Source organism: Megalops cyprinoides, chromosome 10, assembly GCF_013368585.1.
Source record: "Megalops cyprinoides isolate fMegCyp1 chromosome 10, fMegCyp1.pri, whole genome shotgun sequence".
NCBI lineage: Eukaryota > Metazoa > Chordata > Actinopteri > Elopiformes > Megalopidae > Megalops > Megalops cyprinoides.
This window is the reverse complement of record NC_050592.1, coordinates 8,472,786-8,496,306: the sequence shown is the minus strand read 5'-3', so window position 1 is coordinate 8,496,306 and position 23,521 is coordinate 8,472,786. Positions and strand designations below refer to the sequence as shown.

The following is a 23,521-nucleotide window of genomic DNA, read 5'->3' as shown; positions in this document are numbered from 1 at the left end:
GTCCATTGGATCATTCTGTATAAGAAAGCTGATGCCCTCTAACAAACCATCACTTTAAAAATCATTAAGAATAATTAGAGACTCATAAAATATTTGTTAGACAACACAGAAAGAAAAACATTACATCTATAATTATATCTGTCCCAAGCAGCAGTATCAGAGGTTAGTACATGTTATTTGAGTCAATCAGTCAATCAAACCCAGGTAAAGCAATCTTTGCTATACTGACCCATACAGTCATATTTTTTAATTTGGTAGTTGCTCTTCTCAAGACTGACTTGCAAAGCAAAGGTGCAACATTGCATCTAATAAATCATACCATCACAGAAACATTATGCAAAATGAGATCAATGGTAATAAAATGATCATTATTTAATGACAGAGATAAACACAAATCACAGAAATATACAAGTAAGAGTGATTAAAAACTAAAAGTTCTTAGGTTTCTTTGGCTCAGCTACATCTTAATTGAAGCAGTAATGTGCCGGTGGATTGCTAAAGCTTTATGAGGATGAATCCTCAAATAAAAGATGAATTGAACTACTGTTATTTTTACAGTAGAATAAATTACGTTATTAATTTGCTTAGACGTTACTGATTCACTGATTTGCGATCTCCACAGCTTAAGTAGTTCATATAGGTTATCCATTTCTACCACTTAATATTTACGAAAGCAATGCCGCTGGGTACCTTCTTGAAGGGTGCAAACAGCGATGGCTCACCTGGGAATTGAGCCAGCAAATTTATGAGGAGTAGAAGCCCTGCTCGTTTGCAACTACGTCACACAGTATAAAATAACACAAAAAATGACTGTATCGCTGTCTCTTGCACAATTAGTACATTTAACCACATTTTCTTGATTGTTCCGTGTTTTACTTCATTTGTTATTAGCACCAGGTCTCTTGCTATTTTGTGCCATTTTTCCACTACCGTGCCCCTAGCAAGCTTGTGTACTGACTGCTTTTTTCCTCCATGGCATCCCTCAATAGGGGCCATAGGTGGGCTTGCATACAGCAAAGCAATGTCAAATCAAAGTACAGGTGCTTGGGAAGGCGAAATCTGACAGAAAAAGACTAATGACAAGACACTGGGGCTTTATGAAGCCCATAATGAGTAGAGCTGTCATGTGTTATGCGTGACTTGAGTCAATCATAGTGTTTTCCAGTGGCGTGTTTTTCCTACGCATTTCTTTGAACCTGTAAGCCAGTGATTGACAGCCAATGAAAAGCTTCAAGAAGGGTTCATGAAGCTTCACTCTCTCATCACTACCAAACACCGCTACAAACTGAAAAAGTTAAAAGGACAGAGAGCTAACATTAGAACAAAGAACAGGAAAAAAAACAAGTTATGCAATGCAGAAAATCGTTCCAAGTGTGGAACGATGAGGAGATTCAGACCTCGGCCTCTCTTTGGGCTGATTCCACAATCTAAGAGACCGAAATCTTTGATGCAGTATGAAAATCTTTTTCAGTGAATTCCAACTGCAGTGTGCAACAGTGCTGTGTGAAAATTTTTTTTAAATATATTTAAAAAGGCAGGAATACTGAAACATGAAAACTTAAAGTAACAGAAGCCACTGGACTGTATGGAAAAACACCAGGACCAATGGTGAGGGGGTAATTCAGACACATAAATTCTGAGATTATCAAATTTCATACCAACCTCTGATAACCACATCATAAATTAATTAGCATTTTCCAATATTAACATGCTTTTCACAGAGTACTTCTATTTTTAAGAATAAGATTGAAAAACAAACAATCCTCAATTACACATTTAAAAATTAATAAAACAATTAAACTAACAATAAAACAATTAGTCAGTTTTGGGGGCAAAGGTGAGGGTTCTCCCTCACATGTACATTATTAACAGACCATAGTTTGTATTGATACCTTTTGGTAATCAATTTCGCTAGCTAGCACTACACTGGGTAATTTACACTAACTGGTCTGGGTATGTATCTTGTGACATCATTCAAATGAGCGTACCACCCTGCAGTACGCTATAGTGCAAACAATAAAAAATCACCTGAATAACTCTCAGCTGGACTTCTAATTGCCCCAACCCCAGCAATGACCCGATCTGGGCTCCACGGTGGGATATAAGCATTACATTAGTAACGTAACTGCAACTGTATGTCATCTCCTCACATGAATGAAAATGTTCTACCTCTTGTATAGTGCTCTGAGACCTTCTGTTGTCAACAGCAAGATGCAAAAAAAAACTTACAATGCACTCTCAACTGCTAAGTGCAAAATTTTTAGTCTTATTTCCCTCAATCTTACTTCACTCTTCCCCTCTCTTCAGTGCCAGACTCCTCACTGGAGGTTCACTGCACACACAACCTGATAGAACCCATCCTCAGCCTTAGGCACATAGTTCACACACAGGTACAGCTTGTTCACAGTCAGCTGCCCGAATTTTATGGCGCTGACTTGTTCCACTCCTTTGACCACGTCTCCGATTCCCTCGAACACTCTCCCATCTCCCTTCTCCACCTTGGCCAGCGTCAGGTGGTACCGGGGAGACAGCGAGTGTTGGTGAAGCCAACCTTTCTCCTTGTACGCCTCCTGGAGGTGCTTGTTCAGAGAGCGCACGCGGGACAGGGGCTGTGGGGTGAGGAACAGGACCCGGCCCCCGAAGTGACCCAGGGCGGTGGGGAAGAAAAGGGTGCGCGAACGCTGCCGATGCTTCCGGGAGAACTCCCTCAGCATCTCACACGCCACGCCCAACTCCTCGGGCCCGGACAGGACCAGGAGGCAGAGGGTGATGTGCAGGGATTTGGGGGAGATCCAGTGAGGGGAGGAGAGGGGGAGAAGGGTGGTGATCTCCTGCTGGAGCCGCTGGAAGGCGGCGAGGAAGGTGGGCGTGTCGACGCGGAAGGTGATGAAGTGCGTCGGCCTCTTTCTGCCCGGAGCCTTCTGCAGGTCAGGTGGCTCTGACTGAGCTCCTTCTGAGGGGACTGAACTCTATTTCAAGGAAAAATGTGAATTTTTTAACATCAAATATCTGACATGTATGGATTCAACCCATTCACAAGTATGGGTTCAACATGGCCAAAAATTTTTCAAGACAAATACTTGGTTGTAATGCAAGTGTTACGCAGACCAGCCCAACAAAGACTACAATAAGTGAGATGATACGAGTGGAACGAGTAAGAGAAATGGTGGATTTGAATGGTGCTCACTGAATGTGTTCATTAAATGTCCAGTAAATACCTTTTTTGTTTGCTTTAATGCCATTATTATTGGTGGTAACATGTGTGGTGTTCAGAATGTGCTTTGCTGAATTACTGCGCAAAGTACAAGTGATTGTGTTACTCCCTGAAATTTAGAGCAATGGAAAAGGTCTGTGCTCCATTGTCCAGGAGTTTTATTTAATCTTTATAAAACACCAAATGGATACTGATGAAGCTTAGACTGGTGAGATGTCAATCTTTTGTCCTCCATCTATTTTTTTTTAAAATTAAAATTAAACAAACATCTTTCTTTCTGGACAACTGAGTGTGGATCTTTTTCATTGTTTATCAATGCCTATGTGGGTCTAGGCACTGGAGGTTCTTTGGTTGTCACGCTTGGTTGTGCGCGTGGGTATCCGCCAACAGAGCTTCTATAAATTACCTCTGCTTCTAATGGAGAGTGGGAAGAGTGTGGAGAGGAAGGCCAGAGGTGCCATGACAGATGCTCTTTCTCTTCATCTTCCTCCCAGCTCTCTTTCCATTCCTCCTCTTCCGTGATGTTTCTTTCCCTGCCCGCATCGTTCCTCTGAGAGAGGGAGAGCTGGCCTGCCAGAGCTGACAAGCCAGGGTCACACGCAGCCTCCTCTTTACTCGTGCCCGTTTCACTTCCTACTTCCTGTTCGCCCTGGGGCGAGGTTCCTGTGTCACTGTTGATGCTTCTGTTCAAGCTGCTTTGAGTGTTTCCTGCTTCTTCTTCAGTTAGACTGTGCTGAACGTGGTCTCCCATCTCCTGCTCATTTTCATCTTGATGTACAGGGAAGGTTTTTTCGTTGTGTCTATCACATCTCCCAGGTGCGTCTGAATGAGCACCATTTGCTGCTTCCTGCAGTTCACTCTTCATGTTCTCTGGTTCACCTCCCAATTCCTGCTGTCTAGTTTCTTTCATTTCTTTTACTGTGAAGTTACACAGAGATGATCAGATCATGGTGCTGGCAAAAAAATAATATGTGACTAATATGTGAGAAGCATACACATTCAGAAAACCATAACTCATTTTTGTTTTTGCCTTGTAAAAATGGTTAATTAGGGTTCACAGCTAGATTCTTTCAGACAGCATATATGAATATCTCTCCCTCCTCTTTCCCTCCTCCTCATCTTTGTCCTTACCTTCGTCTTCCTCTCCCCTTGTAGCAAAAGGAGGTTCAAGTGGATCCCCGGTTGAACCAAAAACCCCATCTTTCCTGCTCTCCCTGTCCCAAACACGGCGCCCCCCATAGGTGAAATACTGGATCCTGTGTCGAGGAAGAGCCAGCTCCTCAGTGTAGTCACAGCTGCACAGGTCGGTGTCCCATGAGAATTCAGAAAATGGACGTTCTAACACCCCTAAGAAGCGGTCGAGGTATCCCACACTGAAATCGGCAGGGTTCAGGGAGGGATCCCACAAAATTCTGGAGATGACATCGTCTGCGGTTCGCATACGGGGCTTTTTGGGTTGCTCTGAAGTCAGACACAAAAAGAGTGTGACAGTTATCCTGCACATTGTCCAGAAGTGCGTAGAGCAGAACCTATGCTCTTTATCGATACTAATGTTAACACTGTCGTAACTTAAGTGCTAAAGCAGAACTACGGCTTGACCTTTTAATTGACTGAAGGGGACCACATCTGAGGCCTCTGATAAAATAAAATAGCCCCATTTTTTAACGGGCATGCACTGTTATGACTTTTATCAGACATCTTGGCATACATAAAATCCACCGGCCTCTCCTGGTAGCGTTGGTGACAAACACACCCCAATAGCCACCATCAGGAGGTAGAACAGACATTTCCTTGAATACAGTTCTCTTTCCATGGTTTTATTTCCCTGAAATACTGCCATCCACCCCACCCTGACCCAGGGTTTACTAAGTGTGGACTAATTGCACTAGTAAATACAAACCTTCTTTCCCCCCCGTCTCCTTTGTCTTTGCCCTTCCCTTTTGCATTCTCTTCATCTTTCCAATTTTCTTTCTGTTCCACCCTTCCTGTTCCGTATCATCATTCTGTCTCCTTTGTTGCTGCTCCTCCACCTGGGTCTCCTCCTCCTGTATCCCAGCAGAGGGAGACTCAGGTGTGCTGACAAAACGGAGGAAGCAAGAGTGAATGACTGATTCCCTGATACTTTGACTAAATGACACAGCGTGACGGAAACAAGGAATGATAGGGGCAACAGAGAGAGTCAGAGACTGGGCACGGGGGGAGGGGGGGGAGGGCGCGGAGACAGACCTGTGTGACAGCCAACATCGGTTCCCGAAATGACACCTGCCCTGTATAAAAAACTGGCAAATTTCCACTGCCGCCACTTCCCGCCCACCATCACCAAGTCCTGCAACATAAAATGAAAAGGTTTGCTAAAACAATAAAATTAGCGTATCATGCCCAATAATAGTCACCAATAATACTCACTGCACCCCTCTCTCTTTAGTGTGTGATAACAGGCACATCTCCGTGCGAACAACCTTTGTTCAGTTCATCTAGAGTTTGTAAATCCGACTGCATCGCTACGGACTCCATCTCTCGCTTAACCAGTTCATTCCCTCAGCCAAACGGAGGAAACAGCACACGCTGCTGGTGAGAACGCAGAAGTTAAGTAACAGAAGAAAAAACACCCCGTGTTGATTATATAATGTTACCTACGTTATAATCAGGCACATGCGATGCAGGTCCCCAGTGGGGAAAAACATGAAGACTTAAACAGGAAAAGGCAGATGACAGATGGAGTCTCGCTGGGCCCTGAGTCAGTGTGCCTGAGGTGAGGCTAAAGACACGATTACATAAACAGGCAAACAATCTCAGACATCATGAAAAAAAAAAAAAAAAAAAAACATCTCCAGGAATATGCATAATCTGTCACCACAAAAAGAACAGCGCTCATCCGTCAAGTGCATAGATGACAGTGTGAAGGTGGGTGTATCAATCAAACATGAGTTATGTGCATCAGAATCTATTAGCAGTCCTTTAGGGTATATTTAAAATGTGCTTTGGGCTGGGCTGGGCTCTGTCTATCTATTGAGGTACCACTGGTTTACACTCCTCCCTTCATGCTTGTGTGGTCTTAATAATGCACCGTTGATTGTAGCCGGGTGACAGTTATATGATGTAATTATATGACTGCTCCTCACTCAAATAGCACTTTTTTTTGGTCTGTCACCCGTGAGCTTCGTCCCTGTGTACTTACATTGTCTTCCTCCCTATGCAATTACTCACGTGATCTTAAGCTGTAGGAAACTGGCAGACAGTCTAAAACATAGGGGAGACAGTGTTGCTATTGGTAACCAATCGACACAGCGTGTGTGTCCTCGTAGGACATAACCGAAGACAGTATGCATGAATTCCTCTCCTGCCAATTAATCGCACAGAAACAAAAGGACAAAAGCTTGCTGCTGTGAATTAGGAGCTGCGTCTGGAACTGCACTGTAATAATGGACTCCCCCTAAAAGATGTGCTATCAAATTACATCCAGCATGGATCCATAAAATGGGCTGTGTGTTAGTTTGTGACACTGCAGACGCTCCTGGGGAAAAACAGAATCGTTTTTATATATCTCATTGCTCAAGATCTGCCCCCCTCACTTTCCATATGCTGTGGGAGAAAAACATATATAAATAATAGCAAAATATAATAGCAAAACACTACCCTTTCAGCTTTGCCTCAAGCAAGCTTTCAGCTGGGTGAGAGAGCTTTTACTTCCTACCCCACTTCATGGTTTTCACTTCCATTTCATGGCAGATATGCTGACTTAGCTGTTCCACACTGAGTGGTTGTGTAAATCCCCTAACTCTTTCAGACTAGATGTCTGGTATAACAGATGTAAACTGTTTCATACAAGACCAGCGATTAGTGCAACATCTGCAATAATTTGCAACTATTGTCATGCATGTTCCAGTTCAAAGAAGCTGTCCATGACCCCGTAAGGAGAGTTTCTGCCATCTCCTGGCCAGAAGGGAAAACTACAACCTGATATACCTTAAAGCAGGGGTTCTTAGACTGTGGCCCACGGACCCCTAAACTGTCCCCGGATGGGCTTCAGGAGGGCCATGAATCGGGTTGATTTCATTTAATATTTAATCTTTAATTTGATAGAATAGGATATCAGCTGTTTTTTTTAGCCAGCATATTTTTTGCATTTCTACTGAATTAACAATTATTGAATGATACTATATATGCATTATTAGTTTCCCGTCAACAGGCGATGTTTTCTATAGTCGGTATTCTTTGACTCGGTTTGTGAATGAATGGTATGTTTTTTACAGAGCTTGCCAGCGTCTGAACGGGCTGAACAGTGTGTATCTGTAAATCCACGGGGTAAGTTTTCTGTTGTGATTTCTTCTGTGATTTGGACGCTGAATGAATGTTTGTTTGATGGAGATCGTCAGTGACAGCGTGCGTAGCCCACTGAGCCACATTATACGCTTTTCAGCAATAGAGATTCATTAGCCGCGAGACGATCGCATCCCGTCTGTCTTTAGTAGGCCCGTTATTATATAATATTTTTGAAAATTCATTGGCACCTGCTATAAATAATTCAGCTACCCCACAGCAACCCCTGTCTCGCATGTCTGGCACCTCTGCTGTGTACTGTATAGTGACGTATATACAAATGAATGTCAGCACAAAGTGTAAAAAGAGGAGTTTGTGTCCTTCATCAGGAAAAATGCACCAATACATTTGTATCATTTTTCCTAATGTAGGGCAATGTCCAAGTAAAGCCAACATTTTCTGATGTCCACACCAAACTTTAGGACACTCCATTCTTCCCTGATTTTTCCCTCAATGGTGTCTTCATTTACTTGGGCATAGTTTGCAACTCTTGTGAATTACAACAGACAGAATAAATGAAATGGAAAAACAACTAGCCGTATTTCTGAACCTAATTTCTAACCGGTTTGTCCACCTCCATAAAAATGTAAGCGCATTACACAATTGTCATTTAGCAGACACTCCTACCCAAAGCAACTTTCATACAGTAGGTTACATTTTTCCCCATTGATATAGTTAGATATTCACTTAAGCAACTGTGGGTTAAAACACCTTGCCCAAGAGTAGTATACATCAGCAGTGCCCTAGCGGAGAATCGAACCAGCAACCTTTCGGTTATCAACGCCTCTCCTTACCACTACACCACGCTGCTGTTCCACGTCGTTATTATTGCCCACTTAATGGAGTTAGCACACATTACACTGTGTAGTACACCGGAGAAGTATGTTACCTGTTCGATCACCCTGTGGCTTTCCCGTATCGACTCCCTCCACACCTGCTTCTACTTGACTCGCTCTCCCTTCCTCATTGGAAGTGGATATTTTGTCCATTTGTCTTGATTTGGGGTTGTCGTGTTGGGATAAAACTCGCCGCTGCGAGAACATGTCCAGACATGTGATTGAGACGATTTCCTAAAAAGCCATGAACTGATTAAGGATCAAATTCCAATATGTTTTACGTCCTTGTGTACATCAGAAGAAAATAAAGTTGTCATTCAGTGCTACGGATTAAACAACATCATTTCTAATTTAACCGCAAACATTACATTTTTTTCTAAATTCACAAGATAATGTAGAAGACAAATGTTGTACATTTTAACGGGTAAACTTAGCAGACACTAGTCGTATTAACAATTCAACTCGAGACAGCTCGCTAGCCTATAACAACCAGCGCACTGGCTCCCCAAACAGAGCAGTGTTCAATATGACATATTTATATTCTTAGCAGGAGTATAAACTACATTTTGCACAAACGTCATTCACAATATATCTCGTCAGTTGCCTGTCGTAGGAGTCAAAGTAGATTGGTTAGTTAACCAGCTAGCTATTTGAAAACTAGTGGCTGCCACCACACTTCGCTGGTATGCTGCCTTATTTTCAAATAAAAAACGGGCGATCATGTTGTGAAGAAATATAGATTCTAACCACTGTTTGAACTGACAATCCTCCACCTCCCCGCGTTTCCCTGTGGATTGTTAGATAGTTTGGTGTGCTGGGACGGAAGCCACTGGGCTCAAGGCTGTTACTGCCCAGTGAGTAACTCAGTTCCGGGTCCGCACCTGGGTGAGCGCAACATGTGCTGCTCTTCTATTAGTGAACTTACGGTCAAGTGATTCACGATCCAGAACGCCGTGCGCGTGACTTCCGTCATCACATGACGTAGCTCTCGGGTTATGTGGAGGCAGGCTGGGCTAGAGAAATTATCAACTTTTGTTATTGTTGACATGGTTAACTCGGTAGTAGCGATACGTTTTCCGTTGTGAGGTGTCAGCGTGAATCTTTACGCATTCTTATACTGCCAACCGAAAGTGGTAGACTGTTTTGCTAATTGTTGGTTATTTTGCCAGCTAGCTTGTTAGCTAGCTAAGATCCTATCTTTGTCGTTAGCTGGCAAATACCCCAATGGTAGCCATCTCGTTATCGTGTGTATGCATCAGGGCTAAATGTAGCTATTTTCAATAAAATAGATCGACAGATCGCCGAAATATGCGGATGTATTGATTGCTCGGGGTTTACAGTTACGGTAAGTTTGACTGACCATTGATTTCCAGGTATCTGACCCTAGCTGGCTCGAGACTATTCGTTCAGATTTTGCCAGTGTACTTTATAAGGAATTGTATTTAGTAGAATAAGCAAACGGGATAGCAAAGTAACGTTAGATATTTAAGTAGAAAACAATGTCTGTGACCCATCTGTTTGCACTGTGCAGTTGTTGTAGCTAGCTAACTAGATTAGTGTCAGCTACGCAGACAGTAGTGCAGATTCACTGATCTTTGAATTGTGTGGATAGGCTGATACGTAGCTAGCGAATGGGATTAGCAACAGCGATGAAATCAGGATCATCGTAATGTCATGTGAATCATCATGTGCTGCATCTAACTAACGTTTATTGTAAAAGCCGAGTGTTTCAGATGTAACATCTATATTGTTACATGATATAACGTCCGTAAAGTTAAATAATTAAGGCCATAATCACTGACACTTACGATAGTGAGTGCTGAATTTTTGATGATCTGATCAGTATCAGTTAACCCGGCATGGCATAATCAATTCCTCATCAGCCTTTATCGGTATGGAATGCTTACTTTCCAATGAGTGTTTATCACTTTCCCCGTTTATCGTGTTTAATAGTTGGAACTAGGGTTCATTATGTCCAGCGAAATTAAACGAGGGCATATCAATGTTTAAAACGTTGCTCCCATAGATGAACGCCCTGGTGGCTCTGTGCCACTTCTGCGAGCTTCATGGCCCACGAACCCTGTTCTGCACGGAGGCTCTGCATCCGCCTTCCCCGTCACCGCCACAGCAGGGTCCCTCCATCCCGGGAGAGAGGGATAGGGAGGGGGACAGGGAAGGAGAGGGCCTTACAATGAGAGCTAACAGCTCAGCGACACAGAGAGCAGACATGTGCGAGGTAAAGTGGGGTTTAGTGGGATCACTTTGCATTTCTAGAATGTATTGTCTTCATGTAATAATTATGAGAAAGCCCAGGTGTTTGAACAGGATATGCATATTTACATTTACAGTACATTGTCCCGCAACAATATTTAAATCATGTCATGTTTCACTGTTGCATTAAGCTTCCATTACTACAATATGGTGCAGTTGTCTTAAAATTACAGAAAAGTACATCACTGTAATACAGTTCAAGTTTTAATATTCAGTTGAAGTGCTGAATGCACAGCCATTATCTTACGGTACAGTTTTTCCATTTGGTGTTAACTGAAGTCCATGTTCAGGGTGATATGCATTTTTATCTTAAACTCAATATGCAGTGTCTTTATGGAGCTGTAAATGGATAATTTACATTTCTCATGGGTAAACAAGAGTGCCATCTGATGCTTGATCCCATAATCCCTTTGGCAGAGGTCTGTCCCACTGTCATACACTGTTCTCCGCATCTTCATCATGGCACTTTGGATTTGTGCATTTAGCTTGATGGTCCCTGTGCTCCCTCCCTGCGTTTCCCAGGGCTGCCGGTCACTCCCGGCCTCTCACCCAGGCTTTGTTAGTGTGGACACTGAGACCGGGATACGCTTCCTGAGCCACCAGCACCCCAGACAGCCCCAGCTGTTCAGCGTGGTCCGGCAGGCGTGTGTCCGCAGTCTGAGCTGCGAGGTACAGGCTGTGCGTGTGTGTGCGTGCGCGCATGTGCGTGTGTGCGTGTGTGTGTGTGTGTGTGTGTGTGTGTGTGTGTGTGTGCGTATGTGTGTGCATGCGTGTGTGTGCGTATGTGTGTGTGTGTGTGTGTGTGCGCGCGTGTGTGTGCGTGCGCGCATGTGCATGTGTGCGTGGGTGTGTGTGTGTGTGTGTGTGTGTGTGTGTGCATGTGCATGTGTGTGTGTTCATGTGTGTGTGTGCGTGTGTGTGTGTGAGTGCGCGCGCGTGTGCGTGTGTATGTGTGCGTGCGCGCGTGTGTGTGTGCGCGCATGTGTGTGTGCGTGCGTGTGTGTGTGTGCACGCGTGTGTGTGTGTGTGCGTGTGCATGTGGACATGTGTGTGTGTGTGTGTGTATACGTGTCTGTCTTTGTGTGTGAGTGTGTTTCTTGATCCACCTCTGACGGATCTCTTTCACCTCTCCCTCTGTCATTCTCTGTCTTTGTCTACGTTTGTGTCTGCTGCTCTGCCTGTGTCCATGCTCTGTCCATGTGTTTCCCTGTCAGTGTTCGGTTTGTCAGAATTAAGACCGTAACAAGCTCATACCTGTCTCCCTCCTTTCAGGTGTGTCCGGGTCGGGAGGGCCCCATATTTTTTGGGGACGAGCAGCACGGCTTTGTGTTCTCCCACACCTTCTTCATCAAGGACAGCCTGGCCAGGGGCTTCCAGCGCTGGTACAGCATTGTCATGGTGGCCATGGACCGGATCTACCTCATCAACTCCTGGCCTTTCCTGCTGAGGCATCTGAAGCTTACCATACAGGGCCTGCAAAGTACAGCACTCAAGGTTCACAGAAATGCATTACTACATTAAGATATTGGGACCACACTAACTTGGAGGGGGATAGCTGATGCAGATATTTTATTGACTGATTCAGTGACTGAATGACCAGATAGTCTCCACTGTGTGTGTCACATTGAAAGATCTGTCCCTGCTGTTTGTTGAAGCCATAAATGTTGTAATATGTTGGCCCATTACCAAATCTCTAGAAGAGACACAGTCTAAAACTGAACATCAGCAGCTAGCACCAACTGGAACCTCTTAGACATAGCAAATAAGGAAGGCTGGAGCTGAATATCTGGTCATAACAAATAGAATATCTGTGCTCTAGGTGCCTTCACAGCAATGATGCTGTGAGAAATAAACCCTGATTTGTGGCCATGTGTTTGAATGAGAGCCATGTGTTTCACAGAATGGGCATATGAACCCTATGCTCCCCAAAAAGGAATCAGCATAGAAGTGATGGCCGATGGGATATGTAGTTTTATTGGAGAAGGGGGGGGGGGTTGTATAGTTTCCTGAACTGTCTGGCTGTTACTTTCTCCCGTCCCCCAGGTGTTTGACAGCGAGCAGTGCGTTTGCCCTCAGCGGGCGGTGCGGATGAACAGCGTGTTCTCCCCAGCCGTGTTCCCCCACCAGAGGAGCGGGAACGCGGCTCGCTCACTCCCCTCCCTCACCCAGCACCCCAACCTCTGGGCCAGCCTGCACTCCTCCTTCAGCTGGTAACTACCGCTGTGCTGTCCCCCCCCCTACAGCACAGAGTGTACATTACATTAGATTACATTAGATTATTGTCTTTTAGCAGACGCTCTTATCCAGAGCGACATACATATGCTACAATTTTATCCATTTATATAGCTTTATATTTACTGAGGTAAATGTGGGGTAAGTACCTTGGCACAACAGCAGTGCCCCAGTGGGGAATCAAACCAGCAAGCTTTCATTTACACGCTCTGCTCCTTACCACTATGCTACACTGCCACCCCATGCATATCTACAGAATATGTACGATTTGCGGTGGTTAAAATTGAAAGTTTGACTTTTGTCAAATGTTGCCATACATACTATGACTTTCCCTGTTCCTGTGAGCTCTATGTCACAGCTGTGATTGATCTTAAATAATCCTATGTGCTGTGCAGTGCAGTCTAAGAACTAGTCATACGTGTGTGGGACATGTTATGACTTGAGTGTTAACAGGCAAGGCACAATTTTGAAGAGCTCAACAAATTATTATGTCAAATCATAACATCTTACTATGCGTAAACCAAACGCTTATAAATGGTTATCACATTCACACAAAAATCAAAATTAATTCTCATTTTTCCCACTTCCCCAGGCTGTTGAAAGCATGTGGAAGTCGTCTGACGGAGAAGCTGCTGGAGGGAGCTCCTACTGAAGATACGCTAGTGCTCATTGAGAGGCAGACAGGTAAGAGAAGAGGGATTATGTATTTTTTTTGCAACACAAAAACAGTTAGACATTAAAAACCAATAACTGTGAGAACTGAAGATAATATTGGTATTCCACTTATTAACTTACCCAAGGGCTGTGTGTCTTCATCTTTGTCCAGGAGGTTACTGGAGTACAGTTAATGACAAAATTACGGAGGGAAACCTGACAGGATTGAATCCATAGTGATAACTTGTGACAAGCAGATGTCTAGCAAAAGCGTTTTATTGTAACAGCCGGTGTTATAGGCTGGTGAGAAGTGCAGCCTTCTTTTCTGTTTGCAGAGCAAGAAGAAGAGATGAGTGGCTGGGAAGGGGCAGAAGGAGGAGCCTCTTTAGCGCAGCACTGCCAATCAGAAAGTGAGCAGGGGAAGGAATTCCTTTGTGAAGGCGGGAAAGGGGAGGAATTACCAGGACCAAAGTTCAAATCTCTGAGACATCTCAGACAGGTACAGTTAGTGTGATATCCTGAAAAATGGATGGATTGGAGTATGTGACACAATACTAGCATTATCTGAGTCGGGAATTATTTAACAGCAGGCACTAAAATTAAAAATAAAAATTCCAGTCTATGGCCGAGTGTTTTATTTTTCCAGGAAATGTCATGGATCCACCAAAGAAAAGATAAGATAAAATAAGACAGTACTTTGTTAATCCAGAAAGGAAGTTGCTTTGCCAACAGTCAAGAATGTGGGGAGGAGAGGTACACAACATAAAACAATAGGACAATAAAAAATGCAGCTGCACCATTAAAAAACAAGTTGCAGGCAGGAGGGGGAGGAGTTTAAAGAGTTTTATTGCTGCTGGTAGAAAGGGCTGTCTGTGATGCTCCATGCAGGGATAAGAACATACTATAAAATAACACACCACAACAATAAAGGCAAAAAACTGAAAGCACACTCCATTTTCAGTTTTTCTGTGACTGGTCCACTTGTTATAGTCATTTTCTCAGTGGCTTTCACTGTCATCTTTGTCTCCTGATCCTGATGCCCGAGTTCTGATTCCATCTCCCCGTAGACAGACACACGTCACAGTGCAGTTTTACTTTATTCTTGAAGACAGTATACAGTTAGGCTAATTAGATGTTGTGCCTTTTGACTGATCGCTGACTTTTAAATTAATGGTGTGTGGCGTGACGATTGTTGGAACAGGTCCTTGGTGCCACAGAGTTCCGACAACTGGCATGGCATGTGCTCATGGGAAACCAGGTGATCTGGAGAGGGGCGGACCATTCGCTCATCCAGTCAGCTTTTACCGTACTCAAGGTCAGAAAAGCAGAACTCAAGTGTCGTATTTAATCCAATATATGTCACTGTTTTAAAAGTTGTTTTTGTCAGTCCAGTATTTCACTCCTGAGTGTACGTCACATGGTCCTCCTGTGTCCCAGCAGGCTTTGCTCCCAGTTGGCTGTGTGCGCTCCGTGCCCTACAGTCCCCAGTATGAGGAGGCCTATCGCTGCAACTTCCTGGGCCTCAGCCCTGATGTCCCCATCCCCACCCATGTCAGCTCCTCAGGTGAGTGTCCCACAATGCACTGCAGACGTAGCATAGTGGTTAAGGAGCAGGACTCGTAACCGAAAGTTGCTGGTTCGATCCCCGCTGGGACACTGCTGCTGTACCCTTGGGCAAGGTACTTAACCCACAGTTGCCTCAGTAAATATCCAGCTGTATAAATGGATATCATTGTAAAGAACTGTAACCCATATAAGTCGCTTTGGATAAAAGCGTCTGCCAAATGAATAAATGTCATACTTTTTGTAATGCTCTATGTAAACATACATCAGTGTGACTGCACACCAGGCTGTTTTTCATTTATGTACTTTTCATTTTATGTAAATTTCCCTAGAAGAAATTCAGAAAGAGTAGTTTGATTTTAGAAACTTAGAAAATCATAACTGATTTTATTACCATAACATCAACATTTACTAGGAGTCAAACGTAAAAGATTTTTCATGGATGCACCAAACAGTCGTTCCTTGGTTGCATTCCAGACCGCTGTCTCCTTACCCAGCCTCCTACACATTGCTGACCTTTAACAAGACCTACTGTGATGAATAGAGCCTACGGGTGCAGTAACATGACAGCTTTATTGCCTTATTTATTATGAAACTTGGCAAGGCTGGTTTAAGGTAACATTTCGGTATTTGTGAAACCAATGTAAATTAAATCAAGTGCAGCAAATGGAGACATTCTGTCTCAGCTTGTTTGACAAAAAAAAAAATCTTGGTACAGGTTGTTTTGAAAATATTTTGTGGGGACTATGAGTGGATTATTTTTTTACTGAAGCAAAAAAAAGCTCAGTACATGCCTGGATAAGACACTGTCTTACAACCCTCAGTGATTATCAGCAAGCACACCTATCCGCTTCTTCGCTGGCATCAGTCTAGATCAGGTGGCATGCAGTTCCACCAGATCGTTATATCGTTTGCATGCTTCAGCACATAAAGATTAGTGGATCTGCGCTGCACCTGTCCGGACTGCTGCCAGTGAACAAGCACTGTATCTGATGATTACACTCATGTGGTATTCTCTGGCTTTTTATATGTCACCTGCTTCGTTTCAAATAAATAAACAGTACAATATAGCAGAGCATGGTCGCATGAAATTGGCCATCACTGTCATCTTGATAAGCCGATTACCATTGTCTGGACAGGTACAGTCAGGTTTTACAGTGAGTGCCCTGGAACTTTTGCAAGCACAAGTAAAACATGCCCTGTTGAAACAGAAAAGTGGAAACAAACCATAAAAGTAAACCAATGAGACATCTCCATACAGCTTGTAGTCTGTGTGCTTGCAAGTGAGAACATATAGAGGAGTGATTCATTGCTTTCAAAGGAAACCTACGGCAAAACGAGACATTATAAACCAGCCCTAACATTAAAGACTACTCAGATTAAACAAGCAATGCCAGCCTGAATTGCTTGTAAAGGTCCTGAATCATTTCATAGAGAGAGAGAGGAGAGAGGTCACCAGTATGTTTGTCTAATTTGTTTCAAGAATCAGTTTCTTTCCATAGCGACCTGCCAGCTAGTGTAATTACTGTGTGCCTGTGTCTCTATCAGAGTTCTCAGTGCTGGTGGATGTGGTGAACGCGGAGCGAGGATCTCTATACACTGCTGTCTGCGATGATGACATCTTATCCCTCTACCAGTTCAACATCAGCAGCGCCAACACTCAACCTACGGACAGAGGTAACACCACTCATGCTGCACTTCACACAACCAACCCCATATGGCTGAACAGGATGGTGGTGACCGTTAGCATGGTGCGACGGCCTTTCTGTTTGCCCCTCTTAGGCCCCACGCTGCTCAACAAGATTGAGGTGGCCCTTTCCAACGAGAACCTGTCCGTGGAAGTGGTTTCCCACTGCCTCCTATGTCTCAAAGAGGAGTGGATGAAGTGAGTGTTTGATGTCTGATCTTCGGTCAAAGGCCACATTTTGCTCTAGACCCTCATGGTCTGTTCTGTGTTAAAGCCTCCTCTGTCTCTCTGTCTCTCTCTGTCTCTCTCTCTCCCTCTGTCTCTCTCTCTCTCTCTCTCTCCCTCCCTCTGTCTCTCTCTCTCTCTCTCTCTCTCTCCCTCTGTCTCTCTCTCTCTCTCTCTCTCCCTCTGTCTCTCTCTCTCTCTCTCTCTCTCTCCCTCTGTCTCTCTCTCTCTCTCTCTCTCCCTCTATCTATCTATCTATCTATCTATCTATCTATCTATCACTTGGTCATTCTCTCTCTCTGTCCTCTGTCTTTCAGCAAAGTCAAGGTCCTGTTCAAGTTTTCCAAGGTGGACGGGCGGGGCCGCGAGGACACACAGAAGGTTCTGGCACTGCTGGGAGCCACAGGACCCGGGGAGGAGGACAACGTCCGGCTGCTGAAGTTCTGGATGACGGGGCTGAGCAAGACCTACAAGAGCCACCTCATGACAGCAGTCAGAGGCGGGGAGAGGACTCTGAGCCAGTGAGATGGAAGGAGGGGGTAAACGTGTGCGTGGGGGTTTGCACGTGGTCGTGTGGTCAAGTGGCACATGGAGCACTGGATACTAGGAAAACGGAGGGATTGAAAAGCCATTACAGAAGTACTGGTGGGAGAAGAATGGACTAATTCACACTGCTAAATAAAAGGGGAGAGAGAGAGAGAGAGAAACCTGCAAAAACTTAGTTTGTGCTGTAGTGTAAAAATATTTCTAAACAACAAGTAATGACTTGACCATGCTTGGACTGTTGTAGCTTCTCCAGCTTTCTGCTTGGTGTTTTACACTGACCATTCCCACCTCAGTCTACTGACTGATGTAGACAATATCAGTGTTTCTCCATGGTTGAAGCTGTTGGCTGTTTGTTACACAGTGTACATTATTTACAACAAAATTGAAGGGAAAATAGAATATGGTGGTTTTGCAGAATAACTGATAAATAAATAATTGTAAAATATGTCACACAGATATTAGCAATACAATACTGCTCATGCACTTGTAATGTATGACTCATAATTTAACAACCGCAGCATCATGGACAACAGATACACCGTGGTCTCAGCTCCATGCCAAAAAAATCTTTTTAGTTTTAGTTTTTTCACATTCCAACATGTGAGTAATCTCTGAAAGACCGGAGAGAAAAAAACATCCTCTTTTGCACATGAAAATGATGTTACATAAGAAGAAACCCTCTCAATAAATCATGGTCCTCTCTACTCTTAACTTGTTCAGTATGTGTGCAGCTCGACCCGCAGACCTGATTACCCAGCTGGAACAACTGTTTGTTTGGTCACATGAATTCAAGATCCCTTTCTGGCTTCAATTAAGCAGAGCCATAAACCTCAAGGATTACAACCTCCCGAAGAATGGAGCAGGGTTTGTATTTACAGAAATTTTCAGTAATGAGTGGATAGTTTTTCAGAACAATGCACACATAGTGTAATACTAGACGCTTAAAATGCCTTCACACCTGAGGGGCCAGGCAACAGGGTGTCTTGTGTTGCTGTCAGCAGAAACAAAGTTAAACTTCACCTTTTTCCATGTTTGAAACAAACCGTGGAGCTTGATATGCTGCAGATGTAGAAACATCCACATGGTGATGAAAACCAAAAACAAACGTTGAAAAGTATTATTTGTGTACTTTGTGTTGGCCCGAGTGGAATGCTGGCAGTAAGGACCGTGAAACCTTAACATATAAAACGTGATTTTGCTGTTTCAATGTAATTGAGGTGGTGGGGGTCATAATCGGCGAACGTGACCCGAGAGTTTTTTTTTTTTTTTGGACCAAAAAAAAAAAAAGCTGTTTTAGACCAAAAAGAAAAACAGGATGTCATAAGCCTACAATGATCTGTGTGTCTAAAGAATAAATAATATAAAACAGCCCATTATATCTCTCACAAATGTTAAATCATATACTGAAGCAAAGGATAATCAAAGCAGCGTTGTCACGGCCATCAATTCACAGTAGACGTAGTGCAGATTCTTTTTTTTTCCCCTCGGCTTGACAGGCTCATGGTGGACAGTGAGCACGCAATTGTGTGACTTCCCGGAATCTACACACCGCCCCCCTGCAAATTAGTTAAGCACCCAAGGGACGTTGTTCAGCGGATCATTCTAAAGTCCGAATCAGAATCAGGTCTTAAAAGGCAATTAAAATAAGGTAATTGTGAAGATGACGGTGCACTCCACGTTGTATGTAAACAAAAACAATTTACAACGCGAGCACTAAGGTTTAACATTTACGACCCTAAAATCACCACTCTGCAAGTGGTCAGTGTATTGACGGCATGCTGTGAATAATCCCGCAATTACACAGCAAAATAGTAAATTTAATCTTCAGGAAATGACTACACTGACTGACGAACAATTTAGCCTATCTCTGCCATCCACATTTTTTTTCACTTGAGTAAACAGCGTGTATATCAAACGTTTTTACCACATCCAGAGACAGAGAACGGGAGTTAAATGAGAACCATATGGCCAAATAGCATGACTAGGCTGCATGCTGGCCTACTTTAAGGGAAGAAGGGAAGAAGAAGAAGAGAACGGAGTGGGTGGGTTGGGTCAACTGTGAGGTAAGGGGGTGGAACGAGGGGAGGACAGCAGACAAGAGAGCAAGCAAGCTAGATTTTATACTTTCACTTTTAACCGCAAGTTATTTTGCCCGGACAGTCGGGGACAAGGACTGCACTATCTACGCATGTAGTTGTTTAACAGAGGCGGAGAGAGGAGAGTAATTCTACATTCGTAACCTATATCGAAATATACATACACCGCGAAAGGGGGAAGACGGGGCAGAGGGCGCGTGGGAAAAGACTTCATCGTAAGTGCTTTAATTTAAGAAACTGGAAATTCCAGAGTGAGGGAGAGAAGAAAGAGGGAGAGTGCGTTTGGAAAGTACCAGATTAATCAGGGGAAAACTATTTCCAGGCTGGGAATTCACAAGGACTGTGACAACGGAGGAATAAGAGTTGACATCCACGCAACGAAAACTAGTTTTAAACGGAATACGGGCAGGCTCAGATGAAAGTATTGACAAATTACAGATACTGCATAGTTTGACAGCAGTAGAATTAAACACAACTTTGACTGATAATAAAAAAAAATACCAACAGTGGAAGTATATACCAAGTGGCGACAACCTTGATTTGACCAAAAAAGAGTTAAATGCGCAAGAACGATGGAGAAACGTACTCACTTTAGAAAATGAAAGGATCATCAGGTAAGCCTGCCATATTTAACAAGCTAAATTGCAGCCTTGTCAGTAATGATTCAGGCCTTGAATGCTGCTTACAAGTACAAGTATTTATTGTAAAATAGTATATATATATATATATATTTTTAACTTTTGTTAAAAATAAATGCATGCTCTCTCAGGCTGTAGTTTCATTTTGTTATTCATACTCTGACTCAGATATTGCCATTCACTGCAGAAATATTAAGTCTCAGCCCTCTTGAAACTGAATTTCAAAATCAGTCGACCTATGTCTTTGTGTCTCCCTGTTTCTGTCAGTGTTAGTGCTGCTGTTGATATTGTCAGCCCAGGGAAGAGGTTGTAATGAATTTCTGAGGGGTGTTGTCAAAAATCTTCTCACCACCATCAAAACGACAGAACTCCGAGGATTTGTGAGTCAGTTATCATAACTATGATGCACGTTAGTTTTGAAATGACTAATTGTGTGGTAGTGTCGTTTAGTTCTTAAGTTACTAACCACAGTGTTGTAGGTTTGGTTTCCAGGCAGACGACTACTGTTGTCAGGTGCCTCACTTTAATTTACTTTGAGAAATATGCATATATATTAAGTAACGTCTTATAAAAGTGCAAGCGAACGTATTGAAGTTGCGTTCATGATAATTATTTTAATATTTTAACTTGTTACATTAATTGCAGCGTGAGGTTTTCCCGAAGAATTATGAGATTTCTCACCATTATAATGACAGTCTGCTGTGTAATACTGACCCGGTGAGTTAATTTCATATTTGATATTAAACTGCTATAATCTGTACTGAATATTAATCAGTGTAAAAGAAAATATTTTTTCTTACATTGTGTTCTATCTATCTTCTCTATTTAATCTGACCTATGAATAATATTACGACTGGTTTTTACTTTGTAATAGTATTTGAAACATGATCAGTGGTTATAGAGGAAATTTCCTTTCTGCACACTGCCAGCGTTCATGCCTTAATTATCTCTCCCCTTCACTTTCTCTCACTGAATCACAGTTACCTTCTGACTCTTTCTCTTTGCCTGTGTCTCTATCAGTGCTGTGTGTTCAGCGCTGCTGTAGTTCTCTCTGATTCCTGGTCCCAACTTCTCCTCCTCCTGTGGACTGAAAACGTGAAGTACTCCTTCATTCGGGACCTAAAAGTAAAGCTAGAGAGTATTGCCGACAGTATTGCTGACAAGGTACGTTCCGTGGCATGAACAGGATTAAGTACCCAGATACGTACAAATGCATAATGTAGACCTGACACCTCATGTATCACACTTTGAGCCTGCCGTATACATTGGGTCGATGTCTCACGCTTTCTCACTCACACCTAGTAATCTCACATGTTTGAATGTGTTTTTTTTCTGCTTTGATGTGCTTTTACCACAGTGCCAAAGTATGGGTATGTGATAGGGCTATCTTTGCCCCTACATTCTCCTCACTCCCCCTTCAGAATCTCAGCCAGTGCACTCTGCAAACCTTGAGAAACATGGGTTGATATCATTCAACGTGCAGGAGGAGGAAAGAGAAATGTTAGAGAGGCATTACAATCATGTAGACACGGTTCTTTTGTACAGAGAGCATTTGTATATTTTCATGCAAGTTTCAAAATGCTGCTGAAACTATTTACGCAATATACCCATACACCATTTAGCTTAATATTTCACCGTTTGTTTGCTTAGCAGCTATGCCCTAACCCCCGTCCTCAACTGCTTCCTCATTCAGGTCTTGGTATTCACTTGGTTAATTGTGCTGTCTTGAAAGCACAATGAGAGACACTGGAACTAGAGTCAAATTCCTTGCATGTGTAAAAGCATGCTTGGCCAATGAAGTCTGATCCTGATTCTGATTCTGATTCTGGTTGAACTCCACTGTTTGCAGAAATTTCGAGAAGACACAGATCCCTCTCTGCTGCCTTCCGTGTCCTCCACCCCCGAGGCTCTTCTTCACTCCACCTCGGCTCTTTTTACAACATGGCTGGAGCAGAAATGCCTTGTGTCTGCAAAGCCCTGTGAGCTGCCCGTGCTGCTGCCCCCAAGCCTCCCGGAGGAGGAATCACACGAAATAAGAACAGATGGGGGAAGGAAACATCCCCATCCACACCCGACAGTCTCCGTCAGAGATGGGTGGATGAGGGAAGGAGAGAAGGAGAAGCTGAGCGGCATTGGAATCCCTCCAACCGGCGGTTTGACGTCAGTGCATCACTCTGACCCTTTCGGTGGTCCCCTCTGTTTTTGGCCTGTATTGGTTGCTTTAATTTTTTTGCAATAGTTTTTTTTTTTAATATAGGAAGGCATGGCGTGGTCAGATAGGAAGCTCAAAAATTTCAGACTGACAGTAGCAGGCACACCTTTATTAGTTTTGGAAAAGTGATCCTTTGTTTTACTCTATTCAGTGCATTGCATCCTTTAACTTTGAATGTTGCACATGGTCCGGTTATGCTCGAGGAAACCAGAACAGGATAAGAAAAGATACGACAAGAGAGCTTTGTTGTCAGCTCCAGGAAAACGTATAACACAAACAAGAGAACACTGCAAGAGTATTCATTAAGTCCTCAGTCGCATGATGCCAGGTTTCCTTCCAGGATGGTTCTTCCTCGGGTAGTGACACTTCCTTAAATCAGAGGGCTAGTGCTGCCTGACCTTCCCGTGTATGGAAGAACAATACAGTCATCAGCTTCAAGTATCACACAGCTGAAAAAGTAACACATAATAAGCTATCGGAGCCTTAAATGAAGAAATAAATCCATCCCCTCTCCTGCAGTCAGGAAGCTCTTACTGTTTGATTCTGTTGTGGACAGGAATGTCTTAGGACTCACTGAATCTCAATCCTGCTCCTGGGGCCCCCCTGCTCTGCACGCTTTCCATCTTTCCCCGTTCTACCTACCTGACTGAACTCATCAGTGGAACTTTGGACTAGCTGAGCACACCTGATTTAATCACTCATTTCAATCAGGTGTGTTTGGAGTAAGGATAGATAGAAGATATGTAGGACAGGGGGGCTCCAGGAGTAGGATTGAGAAACACTGGTGGATTTATTGAACGTAACCTGAAGTTAAAGCTGCATTAGATATTAGATATTTAGCTGTATAAGTGGATAACATGTAAAAAAAGTATAAGCAATGGAAGGGACTCTAGAGCATCTCCCAAACAAACAAATAGCAAAATGTATACTACATGAAGTCCCACAATGTATTTCATATTCCTGATGACGTATAAAATATCATTTATATGACGATGAGGACCTGCTCCTATTCTAATATGTATATATG

The 23,521-nt window shown here is 43.3% G+C and overlaps 3 protein-coding genes across 4 annotated transcripts; 2 read left to right on the top strand and 1 right to left on the bottom strand.

The window, feature by feature from the left end:
* Positions 1-1,832: 1,832 nt before the first annotated feature.
* Positions 1,833-9,236, bottom strand: leng9 (leukocyte receptor cluster (LRC) member 9). Of its 2 annotated transcripts, none has more exons than XM_036538166.1 (7): positions 9,118-9,236; positions 8,424-8,604; positions 5,441-5,540; positions 5,115-5,290; positions 4,346-4,675; positions 3,621-4,132; positions 1,833-2,969 (listed from the first exon to the last, which is right to left on the bottom strand). In XM_036538166.1, exons 2-7 carry the CDS (start codon positions 8,575-8,577, stop codon positions 2,319-2,321), a joined length of 1,923 nt encoding a protein of 640 aa, XP_036394059.1. In that variant the 5' UTR covers positions 8,578-8,604; positions 9,118-9,236; the 3' UTR covers positions 1,833-2,318. The 2 variants fall into 2 exon arrangements, with proteins under 2 accessions (XP_036394059.1, XP_036394061.1); XM_036538168.1 differs by having other exon boundaries at positions 8,424-8,565.
* A 129-nt stretch (positions 9,237-9,365) lies between these two features.
* Positions 9,366-18,561, top strand: flcn (folliculin). Its single transcript, XM_036538184.1, has 12 exons — positions 9,366-9,715; positions 10,397-10,606; positions 11,164-11,310; positions 11,914-12,135; positions 12,685-12,851; positions 13,466-13,557; positions 13,863-14,026; positions 14,729-14,842; positions 14,968-15,091; positions 16,639-16,767; positions 16,873-16,975; positions 17,320-18,561. Exons 2-12 carry the CDS (start codon positions 10,397-10,399, stop codon positions 17,525-17,527), a joined length of 1,680 nt encoding a protein of 559 aa, XP_036394077.1. The 5' UTR covers positions 9,366-9,715; the 3' UTR covers positions 17,528-18,561.
* Positions 18,562-19,617: 1,056 nt separating this feature from the next.
* On the top strand, positions 19,618-23,131 carry zgc:174888 (uncharacterized protein LOC558116 homolog). Its single transcript, XM_036538282.1, has 5 exons — positions 19,618-20,258; positions 20,550-20,662; positions 20,928-20,999; positions 21,303-21,446; positions 22,132-23,131. The coding sequence occupies exons 1-5, from the start codon at positions 20,243-20,245 to the stop codon at positions 22,519-22,521; spliced, it is 735 nt and encodes a 244-aa protein (XP_036394175.1). The 5' UTR covers positions 19,618-20,242; the 3' UTR covers positions 22,522-23,131.
* Positions 23,132-23,521: the final 390 nt, after the last annotated feature.

Coding starts and splice junctions, on each gene's coding strand:
- leng9 (XM_036538166.1), bottom strand. CDS start 8,577: ATGTTCTCGCAGCGGCGAGTTTTATCCCAACACGACAACCCCAAATCA. Junction 5,541..8,423: donor GCCACAGGGTGATCGAACAG/GTAACATACTTC, acceptor TTTATGTTGCAG/GACTTGGTGATGGTGGGCGG. Junction 4,676..5,114: donor GGAGACGGGGGGGAAAGAAG/GTTTGTATTTAC, acceptor GTCTGACTTCAG/AGCAACCCAAAAAGCCCCGT.
- flcn (XM_036538184.1), top strand. CDS start 10,397: ATGAACGCCCTGGTGGCTCTGTGCCACTTCTGCGAGCTTCATGGCCCA. Junction 12,136..12,684: donor TGCAAAGTACAGCACTCAAG/GTTCACAGAAAT, acceptor CCCGTCCCCCAG/GTGTTTGACAGCGAGCAGTG. Junction 14,843..14,967: donor CAGCTTTTACCGTACTCAAG/GTCAGAAAAGCA, acceptor GTGTCCCAGCAG/GCTTTGCTCCCAGTTGGCTG.
- zgc:174888 (XM_036538282.1), top strand. Junction 20,663..20,927: donor CGACAGAACTCCGAGGATTT/GTGAGTCAGTTA, acceptor CATTAATTGCAG/CGTGAGGTTTTCCCGAAGAA. Junction 21,447..22,131: donor CCGACAGTATTGCTGACAAG/GTACGTTCCGTG, acceptor CACTGTTTGCAG/AAATTTCGAGAAGACACAGA.